Source organism: Ylistrum balloti, unplaced genomic scaffold (genome assembly GCF_031769215.1).
Source record: "Ylistrum balloti isolate Yb309-2 unplaced genomic scaffold, AGI_CSIRO_Ybal_v1 Utg369876, whole genome shotgun sequence".
Classification (NCBI taxonomy): domain Eukaryota; kingdom Metazoa; phylum Mollusca; class Bivalvia; order Pectinida; family Pectinidae; genus Ylistrum; species Ylistrum balloti.
Genome location: NW_026782016.1, coordinates 1,798,272 through 1,817,815, shown reverse-complemented (window position 1 = coordinate 1,817,815; position 19,544 = coordinate 1,798,272). Strand labels below are relative to the sequence as shown.

The 19,544-nt window shown below is 35.5% G+C and overlaps 1 protein-coding gene across 1 annotated transcript; it reads right to left on the bottom strand.

Annotated features, from left to right (window-relative positions):
• Positions 1–431: 431 nt before the first annotated feature.
• LOC132546234 (uncharacterized) lies at positions 432–15,941 on the bottom strand. The gene is made up of 17 exons (XM_060209943.1): positions 14,526–15,941; positions 14,090–14,160; positions 11,391–11,526; positions 10,291–10,365; positions 9,374–9,462; positions 8,725–8,798; positions 8,203–8,291; positions 7,642–7,659; positions 6,636–6,787; positions 6,259–6,336; positions 5,982–6,042; positions 5,710–5,827; positions 5,283–5,383; positions 4,080–4,394; positions 2,932–3,066; positions 2,136–2,210; positions 432–659 (listed from the first exon to the last, which is right to left on the bottom strand). Exons 1-17 carry the CDS (start codon positions 15,939–15,941, stop codon positions 432–434), a joined length of 3,231 nt encoding a protein of 1,076 aa, XP_060065926.1.
• Between the last annotated feature and the right edge of the window lie 3,603 nt (positions 15,942–19,544).

Here is a 19,544-nt window from a genome sequence, read left to right as displayed (position 1 = left end):
ACAGGCAAATGGCAAAATATATTAATATTTTTTCTGTTTTTATTCTATGTCCGTCCATGCTGAGCATTAAATAGCATTTGCTTGATCGCAGTGTTTCTCCAATCCAACTCCCCCATTGGTAGACCTTATTTATAACATCTGTTATATAAACATTCACTTCGTGACGCCCTGTCTTACGTAAACTTAGACAGACCAGCATGAACGTATGCCATTTTTATGAATATCACATTCGTGAGGAATGTTAACATAGCTCGCCCGTGAGTCTTCTGTTTTGAATAGGTCTACATCAACACGTGCTGTATTTGATGTGTTTGACCGAACCCAGTTCTGGTTTCGCAACAACCACAGAAAGATTTACGGTTTAAGTCGCTGAGTATTTCACATTTCGTCTTGTATTTCACACCAGCTGTTCTGTGTGAAATATACTTTGGTCACACTATAGCACTGATTTCTCGTAGTATTGTACGAGTAGAGACCCAGTCTTTGATTACTGAAGATCTATATTCATCCCAGTCCAGCTTTCGCTGTAAGTTGTCCTGCATTACAGTCTCTTTCGGATAAGCACGCACGTTTTCCCTAAGCATACATCTGACATCGTCGTTCATGTACTTCAGGAACACCTTTTTCGATAACATGACCACTTCCGCACCATTGCTCACCTGGAAGAAACAAGCGATTAATTAACACATAAACACCAATGACAAAGCGTTGGTATAAAACATATTTCTTTTATACAATGTCTTTTGAAAACGCGTGTAATATGATGAAGAAAATGCAGTTTTCAATTGACCTATGTCTTGGATACTATGTCTTGTAACCTTATTATGACTGGAACAATTGAAAGTTTTAAAGAATAAAAAGATGACAGCAAAACAAAATTTTTAAAAAAATTAAGCTGCTTCACATATGGGCAAGATTGTGATTCAAAGTCGGAGCTGATAAAATCAAAACAAGAGAATCACACAATGGGCACGAATCACGACCGTCAGCGAACAGCAAGCTGTAGAGGTGTATATACCTTTAACAGTGTAACATCTTCCGTGATACCCCAGGTGAAATTATGAGATATGTCAATCTCTAAATATCTCAAATACTATATTCAGTCTGTTTAACAAATGATTTTTTTTGTCCTAAATGTCTTCACGAACGCATATAAGTTATTTATTAAAGAACATGTTTCATCGTTGTAGATAATTCTGTATGTAGGTCACAAACGATCGAAAACGTCAACCAGCTCCCAAGTTATAGCACAGTACTGAAATATCCTAGTCGTAAATTAGATATTATGAATTTAGTGTTCTTGTCTATCGTAGTTTAGATGTCATGGGGTAAACAACATTGGTAATATAATTTACTTGGCAATGTGGCTTTGTAACAAATAATAATCCCAGCCTGTTAACCGTAAAGTAGGATTTATAGTAAACGACGGTGACATTGAATAACGCCTGTCTTAATTGGTATGTAGACCTTCATCTTCGTCTTATTAACAGCCAGGATCATTTAAGGACGTATACACTGGGGAAGCCAGAGTTCGTGGAGAAAATACATCGACCTATGGCCAGTGACTGGCGGCTGCCTCACGTAAGTCTCGAACCCAGATCCAGAGATCAGACGCCTTAACCACTCGTCCACCGCGATCCCCCAACAGAAAGCTGATAGAACAGTGAAGGTTTTAGTGGTTACCAAAATGAGGCACATGGCTTTATATTTGAGCTTCAACCAGCGCCACCATCTGTACCCGGAGATGGGGATATATACCCCGAACATCTTGAATGAACAATCGTCCGCTGAAAGACCGAAAGGTCGTAAAGTGGACGTAAAACCCATTAAAATAAAAATGAATGGACACTTCAGAGGTAAACCAATTAAAAACAGAGTAGGAAAATATGAAAAGGTCATAGAGGAAACAACCTCAGGCGGGTTAGGTGGCCGTTCATTGAGTACAATGAGAGGTTGTCCGAATGTCCAAAATAATACAGCAGATTTTCATATCTTGGACATAAGGGAAGGAGTATTGGTATTATTATATACATATTGGTAGAGGTTTCACAGCAGCAGCGGTCGTACATAAGTCTGTTACTTATTTGATATGGCGGAGGGACGATTGCTTTGCATCCGTAGGTCAGTCAACTTACCAAAGCTGTGGGAGGGGAATCGTTCAACATATCGTCGATGTCATCACTCCCCCAGCCAGTCAAAGTGTTGATTCCCTGTAACAGTAACACAATATATTTAGGTATAATCAACGCTACCCAGAGGGCGCCACTATATACAGATGGATTCAACATACTGCGAAACACAAGTGTTTGAGAACAACCAACTTTTGTGTCTGAACATCAAAATAGGTTGTTGGTTTGTTTGTTTCCCAAAACAAACTATTGCATAACCATTGTTAACATTATATAAATGTTTAACGTCCGTATGACTTGATGAAATAAAACTTCAGTTACTGAAGCCACTGTTTGAATAATTACACATGCAGGCATTAAATAGGTAATTATGTCCTTCATTTGATATCAGATGTAGATGTAAAGTTGTAAGGGCATCAACGAATAACATCGGAAGTCTATCTTGCTTTAAATGACTTTTCCGGATTTGCAAAGAACTGTGCGTTTCCGGACATGTGGAATCCCCACATCTGTAAAGTTCCCAAATCTATTAATTATCCTGACCTATGGTTCTGTCAGAACTTTCGGGTAACCGAATCTACGACCGTGCGAGTTCCCTCGACCGTTAGAGTTCCTCGATTACCGTGTGTGTTCCCCGACTACCGTGCGAGTTTCCCGATCTCGTAAGTTTCCTCGACCGTTAGAGTTCCTCGATTACCGTGTGTGTTCCCCGACTACCGTGTGGCGTTCCACGACTGACTCTGTGGGTTACCACGACCCTGTGAGTCTACAAACCCCTGTTTATTCCCAGTAAGATACTTACGAAGGTGTCTTTAGGATGTAACAGTTCTATCATAACGAAGACGTTTTCCCGTCGGCTGGTCAGCTGTTCTTTAAACTCCGGACTGTCTCGTGGGGAAGGCTTCATCGACTGGAGTTTATCCACTGTCGGAAACATCTAAGAAAATACAAACAAATGAAAGCTTGAAGGTAGAACTATGAACATGATGTGACTGATATCTGTCAGTGTTTCAAATAAAAATGACAGGGTGAATCACTTTTTTCACACGTGAAAAATATTTTCAGCATATGATTTATTTCTGAAACTAATTCATCATACCGAACTTTAATATTCCATCTTTAACAGTTTTCTATTAACAAATTAGGCATGCGCTTACGTGTATAATCACACAAGTATATCATATGTTCACAACTAACATGTTAACGAATTATAGTCGTGTTACAATGCAGGGATCTAACCGAATAATAGTAGATAATACACAAGTGTAGGTACCATAACTTACAACGTTATAATATACATACATATATATATATATGTAACATTCATTTTGCTTTAACGTGAAATATATTTACTTATATATGTGAACAAATTAAACAGTTAAACAGTGTAGCTTGATGCAAATCAACTGTTCTCTCGTAGAACAACATAGTAGTATAATACTGTGGATTAGCATAACAGTAGACTGGGAATGATGGCATACTTACTTTAAAAAATGATTAGCATACTTATAGAGCATTAGTGACCATTGTAGCAACAGATACGAAATATCTAATGGACGTCATATAACAAACATCAATTGTCATTTTCATAACAACCAGTATATTAGTTGATGGAGCATTTCGTTTTGTAAATACATATTAAGATATCAACGACTATCACAACGGTAAGTAAAGGAATTCACACGTAAATGAAAGGTGACACCAAGACACGGTACTAACGTGGAGCAATAACACAGCGTTATCAATACTGTGACGGATAAGAAAAATAAGGGATTCATCATTTAAATAAATGTATAGGCAATTTATTTTTAGTGAATATCGTTGCCGATAAGAATTGGAAATCGGGGCTAATTGTTCGTTCTCATAGCCACAGTTTTGATATTCTACATATTTTGTTACAGAAAATAAACAAATGTGTGCAAAAACTAAAAAAAAAAAAAAAATACATACAAAATGTGCTGACAATTTGCCAAGAGTGATTTTGGCATATTTGTCCATTGGACTTTGAGATATTTCCGGGGAATTCTCGGGCTTGGTGGACTTGTATGGGGGTATCCTTAAATCAAAGCTTTTGACACTGGAAAACCCGCTAGGTACGCGACTTTCTCCTTCCTCCTCTTCCTCCTCACGTAACGTCACCATGTGACCTGTGGTGTTGGTACTGGTGAGGCGAGGGAGAGTCAATCTGACCCTCTCTGGGTCTGGAGTTGGTACATCCAGCCTATCCAGCCTAGCCTTTTCTTTGACTCGTTCCCCAATAATTTTCTGTAGATTCAGTTAAAGTGCTAAATGATAATATCAACTAAAATCAAAATAAAGGAACGTAGGAAAAAACAAATAAAATAAAATAAATAAAACGAGGTGAATGAAAATGGATTAATCATCTAATGCAGAATGTTTTAAATTCTGAAATTTGTAAAACATGCGATTCCTTTTCAAACTACTCTATACGGTCTAATGTTCGCTGTTATCGCTATACACGTTTATAGGACGAACACTTAACAAGCAAAATTTAACTGAAAACCAATTATATTGTATAATTTACGTTACTGCTCATCAATAAAAATATTGCTATATTAGAAATATTCACACAAATTTGAGATTTTGTCTATAAAATTGTTTAGAATGGCACGTTCAAATATTAAAACGTTTGATGTCCTAAGCACGCTGCCTTTACCATATATATATTTTGATTTATGAAATCACAACATGAAGAATATCAAGAATGAAAAATACTTGGAATGTAAAAACCTCGTAAATTTAGATTATCGATCAAAAGACAGACTCATGAATATGAATCACGATATCTTAACAACAATTCAGAACGTTTCACAAAAAGGATTTTTTTCCATTGAGTTTACAAAATAAGGTTTATCAAATGAAGAAAATATCAAAGGATCAATCTTAGATTTTTAAAATATTGCAACATTTATCACGTTAAGATACAAAACTGTTCCTAAATATATTCTATACATTCTTGTTTCTTTTATCAAAGTTATCAGCATTAACAAGTAAGCATAATAATGGTGCATTCTACAAAGCAAACAAATGAAAAGCTAACATAATCTTCTATCAACAATCAAAACAAGGACAAAATTTCTACGATCTACAGCTAAAATAAATATCATATTTGACAAATACTGCCATACGAACCTTTTTGAGCTGATCGTAATATCTAGACATATCATCATATACTTCTGGTGACATCACAAACTCCCTTCTCTTCTTCGTTTGACCCGTATTTACTCTTGGAGCTAGGGTAAATAGTGATTCGATCAAATGATTTTCACATAAAAAACACAACTGTGAAGCAATTGTGACGAATAACTGCCAAATTATTAATCAACGAAAATAAACAACAATAAAACTACATTGTTTACTCATGTTCATTAAAGTATACTAAAACAGCGATAATATATACCACGTAACTAGTACTAGAGAAGCATGGAATATCATACTTAAATATCTTTCCTATAAATATGCAGTGTTGTTAATTGGTGAACGCAGAACAATTTTACCACTGGAGGATGAAATGATCATACGTAATTACAGAGCTGGAAACAACTAATTAGTTACTTACAAGGCGTATTACCCAACTCGGGCAATATGACGTCACACATGGGGTCCAGTTTTCTTTGAACTTGACCAGCTTTCTTAGCCTTAGTCGATCTGAGCTTTTTAAGAACTTCACATGAGCCCTGGAATGTACAAGTGTTAATGTCATAATGTCGATAGGTTATTCGCGTTGTCTGTAGAAATTCTCGTTCACCGTGGAGAGTTTGCTGAGTAATGTTAACAAATCCGTACACGTTTTGAATATTTTGTAGTAAAGAGTTAAGTTTAAATACTTACAGACTTGATGAAATACAACCATTCACTGGCTTTACCGTCTTCAGTTATCAGAGTCCCTCTTCTGCAACAATTTAACAAAAATATTTGGGTTATAAAATCTTCATTCCTGCTCAAAAATATACAGTTCTCCAGCAACTTATAATTCACATCAAAACATTAAAAATCCAGGCAATCTTATATAAATTAGGATATGTCAATTTGAAATTTATTGTTGCAGTTTGCCTTGCTTTTCATATATTCTGGATGAAATAATTGCTGTTTACTGAGAAACACTTACTTGAAAAAATGCAGTAGACATGACCCTGGTTCGTTCTCTAGCTTCTCAATCGGCCATGTCTGCATCAATGGCACTTGTCTTGGTAAATGAGAAATGTTAAGTGGCATTAGGATTTGAAATTTTATTTAACAATTACATATCGAGACAACAGATTTTCGTTATTCTTACATATGGTAAATACTGATGTGATAGTTGTATATCTGCCTGCAATTCTGAAATTTCATGAGTAGAATAAATGCCTGACGTATAACCAAGAGACAACGCATTAAGGCGTGTACGGTATAAAGTGTCTATGAAACGTCGCAGTAATTCCACTAGTTTTCATTTATCAAACGACAACAGATCTGCCATAGTCAACCCGTTTTATTTATAAATACCGAAGGAACTGAACGTGTTCGGCTTCCTCGTCTGGGTTTTCTGCCTTCATAAATATTCTGTTAAAATCTTCTTTGCCAATCACGAGAAGTTCCATTGGTGAAGCGCTCTCTACAGTAGCTGTCCGTAATGTGTTGAAAATCAGGCCGATTTCCTATTCAGAAATATGAAATAATCAGCATTCGGAAGTATTTTTTTTAAAAAAATCATATAACATACATGGTCATTTGGACAAAAATATTTCAGATAACAACAAATATGATAAACACTTACAAAATTCTCATTATCATTTTTTACCGTTAATTGTAATACGAATCGATACGTCAAAGGGAAACTGGCGGACTTTGTTTTGACATGAGACCGTTCTCGGTTATGAATAAAAGACATTTCTGCATATCTTCAATTAAATAGATCAATCAATTAATTACAAGTAAGAAAGCCTTATATAGAAAAGTCAATTATATATTTTCGAAAATCAGGATTCAGGGAGTCATCGATTAATTTGAAAGATTGAAAAGAATACAGGAAGTATTTTAACGAAGACAGATAGATAACGGTTTCTGTATAACTGGAATTAGTTGTTACTGAATTTTGGTACATTTAAGAATTATTGTCAGGGATGTCCTTGGAAGAGAAATATCATCGATAATGAAATTGTGTAACCGAAAGTTAGGGGAAACAAAATGTATGATTTAATTATGTGTAGTCGACGACAGTTTGATTGCTATATAGTAACGGCTGTACAATAATTACAGACATGCTACCAAACAAAATAATAAAAACTCATAAGAAACTAGAATGATGAACAAAAGCGCGTGGAGTAAAACATAAGGAAAGCTCTACAAAATTAAAACAGACTACGATATCTTCATCTGAAATACAATCAGAGCAAGGGCTTACGTTAACTAACACAAGAAACCTAATCAAACCATGTATTAACACCAGCAATAGACTAAATGAAAAAGGAACTGAGTAAAACAAGTTGTTTATTAAATATAGATACGTTACCCCGTCCTCCCAAGAGAACTGCAATAGGGACATAATAACAGAGGAGTGAAAAGCATGCACGTGAAAATCAAGAGTACAGGTGCAAACACATTCCGTGTTATAAATGGATTCCACACCAACCCGTCTGCATATGTGTACAATAAGTATCCGGGGGTTGCCCAGTTTGCTTTTCTAGGGAGTTACTGCCCCTGATACTTGTACACAAATAGGCAAATGAGGATCAAACTCTGTGCCAAGTCCCTGTGGGCACTATCATCACATGCTAATCAGTGTATGGAAATTAAAAGTGTTGCAATTGTCTCGAATAAACATAACATATGGCACGGTTTCGTGTAATTAATTATCGCTAAAATTAAAGATGATATGTCTAAATGATACAAAATATTTTAAATGATGGACATTAACCTAATATTAATGTACACGTTAGTCTTTGATACATTTCAAGTGACGCATGTGTGTGAAAACTAATATATATATATATGACTGACGTGCGTAATATACATGTTGTATAATATTGCGTCACTAAGGTCTGTTAATATGCGTTATTTTAACATAACATACCCCAAAACTCATCCCTTTTGTCAGCCTCGCCATGGTGTTAACACGCGTTTCTCTTGTCTTCTCATCATAAATCATTTTTTTCACGTATGCTGCGACATAAAAAAACCCCCAATAAATGCTACATTACCCCAATTACATAGACAAGGACACATGTAAAATGATTTATTTGGTGTCTCCGTGTGTTTTATTATTGGCAAGAGACAATTAGAAGACATGATTATTTTACACATTATCTGGACGAAGGTGTTTAACTTAAATCATTTACGCCAGTTGTAGAAATAATTTTTTCATTTGTAAATAAAAAAGAAAATGATTGGTAATTTCTTTTATTCATGAAGTATCTAGCTATTACATATTGATAGCACCATAACGAAAGGGTCGTTTAGATTTTGAAAAGTGGGTCATGCTGGTAATGGAGTGAGAAATGAATGATATATATAATTTATTGCGTCATCCCTTTCATAAGCAATACGAGGAATATTGCTTGGTGTTATTCCATCATGAGATCTAAATAATACTCACCAACACCTGACAGAATAAAGTAGAAAGATTCAGCCTTGTGGCCTTGTCTGACAATGGCTTTTTTCGGACCTATCCTGTAAAAACATATAATGTTGTTAGTCCGAAGGTTCAAGAATTGAAATACCTGTCGTAATTGTACCCGAGCTTGGTGTGTGTTGTATGTACAATTGGTATCCATATAAGTATTTACATTGCAATCCATGTCTTAATGTCAAGTAATTAGACCATTTGCCACAATGATTATGTCGTGAATATTCTTGCTGTCTACCAGTACAACGCCTAGACATCCTTATATAAGGGGTTGGTGTGGTGGTGTAATGGCAGTCATGAATTTCTTGCTAAAAGAGTTCGAGGCCCGGACAGGGCACGAGTCAAAAATTATCTTCCTTAGTTACAATGTCCAATAAATGAATATATCTATATTTGTGTCTGAAATGAAGGATCAAAAAGGGGGTTGCCATTAACATTAATTGAGTATGTGAAGTAATTCTGTCACAAAAAAGGTAAATTGTTGGACAATGTAATAGATAGAGTTAATATTAGAGAATACCCGAGTTAATGAATGCACAAAGCCACGATGTATAATTAATGGATCTTGAAAACAACGAAACAGAAAAGTAATGATGCAGTAGAAAGACCATTTACGTACGTTTGGTACCACGCCACCTTGCACAGCTTTTCCTGTGTGTGTAGTGGATATTCGGACAGTGATCGCAGTGCCTGAAGACCGTGCATCACCTGTAAATATTGGAGTTGATAAAAAAAATGAAGCGATTGATCTTGACATCACCTGTTTAGACTGCTTTTCGTTTGCTTTCATTGCTTTCAAAGTTTTGATGAAGATACTTGTCGAAATATCACAAATATCTCTTATCAAGATAACGAGACTTTCAAGCCAACAAAAACCACCACAAAAGTGTGTCATATCTGTTATCACATCCCCATGTTACAAATGCACATTCAATCAAATGGTCCTATCTAGTAAATCAAATTAATGCACGAACTGCTAAATGATATTGTACAACACCTGTTAACTTTATATAATACATTGCTTTGCAAGAAAGTTTTTTCATTCTTATGATTATTCATTGTGACAATCTTCGTAATTCATGTAAGATTTAGTCGTTATGATACTCATAGAATTTCAATTTGCGAAAGTTTCATCATTGACCAAAGGGACACACTCGTCCCTGTATGAGATATACCTTATCGGAGTTTGAAAAAAATATTAAACATCTTTACTCGATTTTTAAACCAATCAAAGACATTTTTTATTTCACCAAACCTCTGACGAGTTTTTAAGGAATCGTATGAAATTCAGACGAATTGATTACTTTTTCCACATGATCGAACTAGTATACAAATATTGTAATAATTTACATTTTTCAGAGTCTATCTTGAAGCTATATTGCCACCTTTGATCTTTTTATCTTCATTTTATGACATTAGATAGGTAAATAACACACGACATTGATTTATTCGCCGAGCATCATGACATTAAGATATCCGATATTTTCGGGGTATGTTGCTATATTATATAAGGTAGGATGAGGACGAGATACTCACCTGTTGAATCATTTCAGGGCTACGAAAATTCCACCTGGTGGTGAGGGTCTTTCTGTGATCTGCAGTCAAGGAAATCTGCAATAAACATCAACATAGTACACGTGATTGATTTACAGGTAAATCATGTATATAACACTGTCATAACGAACAAAGGGAAAATATTTCAGTGGATTACTGAATAAGTGTTCCGCATATGTAGTCATGTCGAAATGTGGAAAAGAAGTCGATAGTACAGTTATAGGCAGTGCGGATCTTAGTTCGAAAGATTTAAAGAACAGTTCACTTATGGGTTTTTTCTAAATCTACTAATTTTTCTAAATCGATTGTAGAGTATCACGTTACATACAAATACCCATAGTGTGATATGTCATGAAGTAAAAGATAGAGTATAACAGGAATGTTATTTCTATAGTGTGATAAAGGTCTGAGAATGGCCCTGAACTCTAGCGAGACCTTTGTCGATAATCATTTCGAAAAGGCGAAGTATCTCGTAATTTCAATTCAATAGAATCTAGTATGGTAGTCCTATGTCTCATGAGAAGAAAGTGAAAGGTGAAGTGTATCATGGTCATATAAATGATTTCCGGTAACCTACTAAGAAACAATGTAACACACTGACATCTACTGTAATTAAAATTGATTAAGTCTTTGGAGTTCCGAGACTGTATCATTTATTCTCAGTATAATAGTATCAAACAGTGCTACCGTCAATAACCCAATCACGTTGGCGCCGACAGCAGCTTGTTTAAGATATTGAATTTCCACGCCGACATTAATGTATACCAAAGAATTCTGCAAGGAACTATCTCTAGCGCCTTTCTTAAAATGGTTTAACTGCCAATACTTTGTCTTCCGTTGTTATACATTATTGATTACCATACATACTATTTGAACGGAAACGCTATAAGCTATAGAAGGTTGTGCAAGTGGATATGATATCCCTTCTCCATATCCAACAGTAATTTCTTAATTGGGAATTCAATTCATTCAGACACTTATTTTACCACCGATAGTAAAAGCATCATACCGTTTCTACTTATAAACTTATGAAATTAAAATGGAAAGGTCAAATGAAAAGTTAAAGTAAAAAAAAACCCTACCTCCCTTTTCGCTTTAAACATATTCTTGTCAAATGAGAGTCCACTGTCCAGCATGGATTGTGACACAGTAGATGCTTCAACTTCATTAGCTATGTCCACAAATGACTTCAGTTCTTTCTCCAACCGGTTTTGGTCACTGTGGATAAAACATGACGATAATGTATCATTTGATACCTTTGACAGATTACTATGAAAACTTGTACAAGTGTTACGATGATTACCTAAATCAGTCAGCGTGGTTGATGATGATGGTTAATGGTGGATGAGGAGGATAAGGAATATGATGTCAGATTATATGGATGATGATGATGTATTGTTATGTTCATGTGCTGAATTTAGAAAACAAAGAAATGGTTAAGTCCATGATGTCTTGTACATGATTTTTTCCAGAGTTGTGAATTTTGAATTTTAACTTTGACCGATGTCTACGAAACTAAAGTATGGACTTTTGTTCCGGTACTATTGTGTGAAAGTGGAGTAAATTTTGATTTGGGGTTCCTTAGATATATGTATATGTACATGTTTATTTTATTTTATTTGTTACAGACGGACTGACGGAAACATTGACAAAAGTTATTACAATATCATATCTACCTTACTAACTGGAGGCTTAGCAAAACTTTGATGACAGCAATACATATATAAACAACAAGCAGAAAACGAGGGTGAAACCGTTGTAGGATTAGTTCGATCTATAAATAGACACATCTTATTTACTGCTAGTGTCACATTTAAAGATGATGTACGTAAGTCATTCGTATTTGGGAAGAGATACTTTTCTCAAAGAAAGACGATCGCGATGTTAAGCTTTGAGAGACCCTTTTCGTAAAAAGTTAGTAACAACATTATTTACAGTAATCATCCACGCGTGTTTAACTGACCATGACATGTATTACACTAATTCAACATTCAACGAAAATCATGTACTCTAGAGTAAATACAGTTATTGTTTTCCTAATCCAAAGCAAATCCGCACACTTTATATCTACATATGTTAACCGACAAGTATGAGGACAATACTGCGTAAACCCACAGCTGTACACGGTAATTGTCGACATCATAAGCCTACTGGTAACAACGTTTACTGTTTATCTTAAACACCAGTATTATGATATTAGTGTTAAGGTCAGGATATGAGCACACATACTATATAGTCTTATTGGAGAAAATGGATTTTATTACACTAAATATCTGTAGATATGAATTTTTCATTAAACATTCGCTTAGTATGTGTCTACATCAAATGTTCGTTTGGAATTTGATACTCGGAGTAATAAATATATTGATAATTGTTTTATGACATCTATTATAGGCTATAATAAATAAATTAATAATTGTTTAATGACATTTAATATAGAACAATAATAAATAAATTAATAGTCGTTTTGTAGTATCTATTATAGACTATAATAAATATATTAATAATTGTTTAATGACATTTAATATAGAACTATAATGTCAACAAAAATGCAATACAAGTATATTAGAACGGTCATATGAACAAGAATCAGCCAGGAAATTTGAAGCCAAATAATTGATCAGCTTTTATTTGAACACCACTTGCATTTCATTTTATTATAACTACACGATCCACGATCTTTAAACATCACCCTAAAACATGTCACCGAAGTTGTATTTGTTTAAATATAATAAAAGGTGTCAAATATCCATATATCTTCAGTTAAAGAAAGTCAAATACGTCATAATCCCTCCACAATATAGGCTAACCCACTCCTGTCTCAACACTTGGTAGGCTATATCAACAACCAACACCAGGTCGGGGCCTAATTGGTTTCATCAACAACTAGTTTAAGTTTAAAGTAGTGTTCATGGCTAACATGAGGTATTAATGGACTAATACCCAAACTGTTGATGGTTATGTTTCTTTTACCATATACATTCAGATTGTGTTTATTAAAGTGTCACGTATTGATATATACAAACATCTATATATCTTTCTTGGCACAAAATAAAAAAGAACTGAAACTGGGTTTTGTGAGAACTAACAAGTGATTTCGTCCTCGGAGACAATAATGCTTAATGGCGCAAACATATTGTTATTCAACGTATATTAAATCTCTTGAAAACAGGCTAAAAACTACAACTTTATATCAGAACACGCATACTTTCAAGCAACGTTAGAGTCATAACACAAGTACCGGTGACATGGACACATTTTTCAGAGATTACATATGTAGCATTACACCTGTAGTTTGTCCGATAAACACCATGGATATCAAGTTATCATTGCTATGTTGTAAACAAACACTTTATTTACTTTTTTAAGTGTATATCGTTTCTAGTTAGGCTTGTTGATATTATGGGAAGCAAACACTCCGAAAATATCCAAAGAGTAAACCTAAACAACACTATGTTTTTACCTGAAATTAATAAAGCCTTTTCAAGAGTTGATGTTCCACAAATCATTTTGGGGCCCAAAGATCACTGATGAGTGCAAGAAGGTGAAAAAGAGGACCGGAGCGGTCTTATTCATTACCATATTTATAATGTTACTAAATTCCTATTCAAAAGTGACGTTTTTGTAACTGTGTCGTTCAGTGCGAACCCTTACGTCTGGTGAATACAGAATCAGAAAGATTGTATGACTTGTTGTCCTATTTTCTCTGTGATCTGTTACAATGTGCTTATTACTGGGCTTTGACAGGTCATCGAACAGAATTGTTACTTTGTATACTTACTCCATGATTAGGTCAATCCACTTGAGAACGATCATGATCATCCGGGTACACTTGCGGAAGAACCCCATAGCCTTAATAAAGGGTTTAAAAAATAAAGCAGTGTCTATTGTATTACACCATCATATCACATGCAATGAATTAACAGTTTTATTTTGATGACGAAAATAAAGCCCCAACCCACATAGACATTATAAAAGAGAAACTGTGATATTAAATATTCGACAACAAAGCCTGGGGGTGTTAAATACTATCGATGTATCAACTCGTGTAGTTGGAAGCGGTTTACGGTTATCCCTGTCGATATTCTACTTCCTGATCAATATTTCAAACGCAAATTTTACCGTGTAAAATCTGACATACATATATCTAATATCGGCCTATTTAATGACATTTAGTACAGACCCTATATTTACATATGAAATACAATGTTACTCACCTCGCCTGGCTTTGAAAATTTAGGCTGACGAAATTCTTCTTCGTCAAAGTCGTCAATCTTATCATCTGTAGTTTTAGAAGATGAATTGATTAATTTCATTGACCTAAATCTCCTCTCAATTGACTCCATTTTTTGTCTCAAAGCAGCTATCCGTGCAAATCTTCCCTCCGGAAGGTCCATCTTTTTTTCTATTTTATTTCGCATTTTTTCCACAGCTTTCTGTTTGGTGAATAATGCCATAGCTACGTCACTGAATTCGTGAGATTTATTGGCTTTAAACTCATAAACAGACGCAGACGCCAGCTGCCAAAAACCTGATTGAGAAACACTCTTCTTCCTTGCTGCTGAAAGAGACGCCCTAATATCATCCAATGAGCCTTTTTCAAAGAGGAATGGATCCTTGTCCTTTAGAAGTATTGAACTCATATGGTTCCACATAGAAGGTCTTGAGGGTAGTTCAAAAGGCACTGTGTGGCTGCGTTCTTTCATTGACAACTCCGCATGCCTGCGTTTCACATTATCTTCATGAAACTTTTTGAAGTCAATATTCCCTAACGAAAAGTCTGTTATAGTATTGGAGCGAGAAATCTTCCTATATGGTTTAGGTAATCTCGGAGTATAATGAAGAGAATGTATGCTATTTCGTTGAAGTTTCCTCTCGAATTTCGGGGTCGTGGCATCTTCTTTCGAGGTGACAATTTCAGCGCTTTTATCTACATCTTCTGAATAATCCACGTCGCGAACTTTGCTGTCTTTCAGTTCATTGTAGTGTGACAAAGGCGCGTTTGGAAAAGAAACCGTATGTCGTCTATTGGGCCGAGACCGCTGTTGACTTTTACTCTCACGTGACCGTAACCCAGACCGTTCACTAGAAGCCCACCTTGTGTTCACGACAGTCTTGTTCGGTTCGCGGTACACTTTTTGTGGAATTTCAAAATCCTCCTCTTTCTCAAATCCCGGAGATATAACACGTACATTCAATTTGATCGACTCTCTTTTATTATTAGGTTTCTTTAACACTGGTTTGATCCATTTCTTCTCTCGATGTTCGGTTACTCGTCCTTTGCCTTCCCCAATGTCTTCATCGAGAACTATATGTGAAGGACTTCCGTCGTATTCTTCAGCGGGTATATCGGGGGGACTTTCGGCGTATTCCTCGACGGGTTTTTCAGGGAGACTATCGATGTACTCGTCTACGGGTTTCTCGGGTGGACTGTTGGCGCGTTCATCAGCTTGTATCTCGGACTGTTTCTCTGTCTGTATATATGGACGATTTTCAGCTTGTTCCTCGACAGGTGCCTCAGATGGACTTTCAGCGTTTTCTGTTATCGATTCCTCGTCGCTGGCCTCTGTGGGAACGTCTGTGTATTTGCCGGTGTGTTCCTCAGGGCGCTCCTCATCCGGGAGACCCTCCATTGTTATCCAGTATTAAATTAGCCACTATACCAATAACCTATGGGGCGAAAATTACATATTAGGTTAGACGCAACAAAGTCTTTCATCAAATATCAGAATAGGTTGCCGTCACGCCGATTTGGTATTTAAATTGGACAATAACGTCAGCTTGAAATGACAAATCTAATCATATTCACATCTTGTTTTTCTATAATCTGAACCTAGGGTTGTGTACGTAAACTTTTGTGTGTGGGTATTACCTAATTAGAATAGCACGAGTGTCTTAACAAAAACACTAGGTACTACTTACACTTGTATATATGGAATGTCTTTATTCTCGCCTCTTTGTCACCATTGATATCCGTATATATATATAATCACTGTGATTTAATTTAATTCGTACCTATATAGAAATACATCCAGACCCTATTATTAGCTGTTTACATGAGGAAAACGATCAAACCTATTTCCCCATCCCTCCGACCGTTTATGTTTAATTTTAGTGTGTGGTGATTGCTGTTTGTCATTAGAGATCAGTACAAATAACTGCACTTATAAATTGCTCGTTTAATCGATAAACATATAGGCGATTATATCTTATGTGTATATGTGCACGTCACCCGGGCGTTAGCAAATATAGGTATACAATCCATATATTAATGTAAATACATCTGTTCGTCGTTCTATTATAAACTGATGTCGCCGTACTTTCTACCCAAGTACGTTGGAAGTGACACACAGTGCAGGCACCTGTCTGGAATTTGCTTAATGGGAACTGTTAAGTTCTTGAATTACAAATTAATCAGAAATATTATATCATTAAAATATCAATTGTATTATGTTTGGCGTATTACAGTGATATTGCTGTACGGCCAACATAAAAAGGCTTTTGATATTGGTCACTATAATTTTGTTTTTTACCGTGAAAGTTGAAATCGTTGTAAGACACGTATTACAAATAATATTTGTATATCATAACATATTTAATGGTAGATAATCAGAATTAATAGTATTTTTTGTAATTAGCAACAGGACGCCACGGAGGTCTTCATGACTAATATTGCTGGTAAACATTTCAAACATTGTCGTGATCCAGATCTGATATACATCTTAAACACACACAGGAAAAAATATATATACTATAAAAATAGTAATATGGCATGTTTAGCGCTATTCTTCGCCATTGTTGATAATGTTGTTGTTTTAATATGATGTATACATGAATCATAAAACCATTCTATAAGACTCATAGAAACAAACACAGATTTTTCTCTGTGAAAGTATAAATGCTTAAAAACTGAAAATATTCTGATCGGGTGACCGTGATTGGCCATGTTTTTCCAGACCTAAGACACCAGTTTTGACCGCATGGTGACTACTCTTTTAAGACAAAAGTCCTGATGTCAAATCACTGGGGTGGAAGGTTGAAGATTTTGTTGTCTATCGGGAAGGTTTTTTTATGTAATAGTCAGAACTTGTCTGTGCACCATTTTGAAGAATCTCTCTTGAATGCATTATGCTCAGAGAACTCTAAAATGGTATCTTATTCCAATAAAAATAAGTCTATAATAATAAGTCTACGCAGGATTTTATCTAACAGATTTTCTGTACTGGATACTAATGATTATACGGAAGACAAACGAGTGAAGAGGATTTTCCGAAAGAAATTCAGAATTAAACACAATAGAGCTGGAGTTGTGTTTCCTCCTCAGTCTCGTTTATGATGCTAGGGGCCGAAATTTTGGAGTCTTGGATGTGGAAGTTTATGAAGTTCCATTACTATTGCTAAGAGCATTAAAGTAAAAGTTTATAGATGTTGGAATTGTAGAAATAAAAGCTCGTGTTTACATCTGAAGGTTCGTTTCAATTACATACGTGTAGGTTTGAGACAAGGGTCTATACACATTGTCACCATAATAGTCTACAGTGTTTGATACACGTACTGTACGTCAGAATCCATTAATGGAAATCGGCCTTTGTTCTGGTATCTAATTGCTGAAAATCAATTATTAATAAAAACATTTAGAACGCGTATCTAAATATGTCTCTAGTATCGTATTGAACTGACTGATGTTACGACTATCAAAACCTACCGGGGCCTGATGTATCATTAAAACGTGTTGCACTATAATACTTTCAAATTAATATTGCATTATTGGTGTAGATTTCTAATTGATATACAAGGTTGGCGTTCAGATCGATACACCAGTACGTGGAGGACGTATTGGAAAAGCATCGAGCACTATAGTACTCTTGTGTGTCAACCGCATATAGACGTCCTAGTAAGATCAAAGTTTTGTTCTGTTTGTCTCACGTTCTTGTTGACCTCCGTGCGTGCTTTACTATGACATATTCAGTAATTTGTAATATCTTCACAGTTTTTGGTCACCCGAGACAAAGTATCATGGTGACCTATTGCGATTGTCTTTTCGTCCAGAGTTGTGCGTCATAAACTTAAACATTTTTACCTATTGCTGGAAACCCGATCACATTGGCAGTTTGCAGAAGCCTTCAATGAGCGCCCCTCCCCCCACTCCCACCCACCAACCCAACACAAGGACGAATAGGTGGGGTCAAAAGGGGTCAAATTGACTCATATTTCTTTTTCTCACCGCCCAAATATGCTAGAATCAAACGTTCTTCCCGGATGAAGGGTCTTAAGGTACTTTTTAAAAATTGTGAATTCCATGACCCTAGTATTACATTTCTCCCTGGGAGGGGTTGAAATTTACTACAGTTTATGAAGGGGAAAAATACATTTTGGGCATAAGACAGTGTCGATGTTAATTCGAAATAATTTTAAATATGGTTAAAATTATTAGTGAAGGTTGACAGTTCTATGGTTTGCACATTTTTAATTTGACTGAATTCCCCCCACCCTTTCCCGAACGCCCCCTACCCCAACCCAAGAGGGGTCAAACACCTTCTTCTCAGTACCAAGATAGGGTAGAATCACACGCTCTTCATGGATGAAAGGGTCGTGAGGTGATTTAACAAAAAAGGTTAATTTGATAACCCCATGACCATGAAAGCTCATTTCCCCGTGGGGAAGGGGTAAAGTTTACTGTAGTTTATATAAGAAAATTCCTTAACACGGGATATCAATTAATCTCATGCAAATTTTACATCGGCATTACATGTTAAATGTAGTTAAAGTCACCCTGCTTTATTAGCAAGATTATTTCTAAGACGTGTTACAACAACATAAATATTCATAGCCTCTTGTGCCTCTTGTTATATAGAAGTGTAGCATGTGAGTTAATATTGATTAACATGTAAGTTTTGAAGACACAACATATATATTTACATATAAAAGAAAGAAGTTCCGGTTTTTTTCAACACATGGGTAATAGGTATGTCGCCTTCATAGTCTATTCTATATACATTAAGTTAGATTGTTGGTTACCACGAACGAGGAGATATAATGCAAATGTTATCATTAATATTCAAATACAATTACTGATGATAGATTTACCGATATATTTTTTCACAATATTTACAAACAACAAACAATGCATGATAAAAGAAGATGATAATAAAAAACTAATATTTTCCCATTGAATATAGGGGTCGGACTGTTGGTTGGCTAGCAACACGGGAATCGTACTGTGTGATGGAGACTGA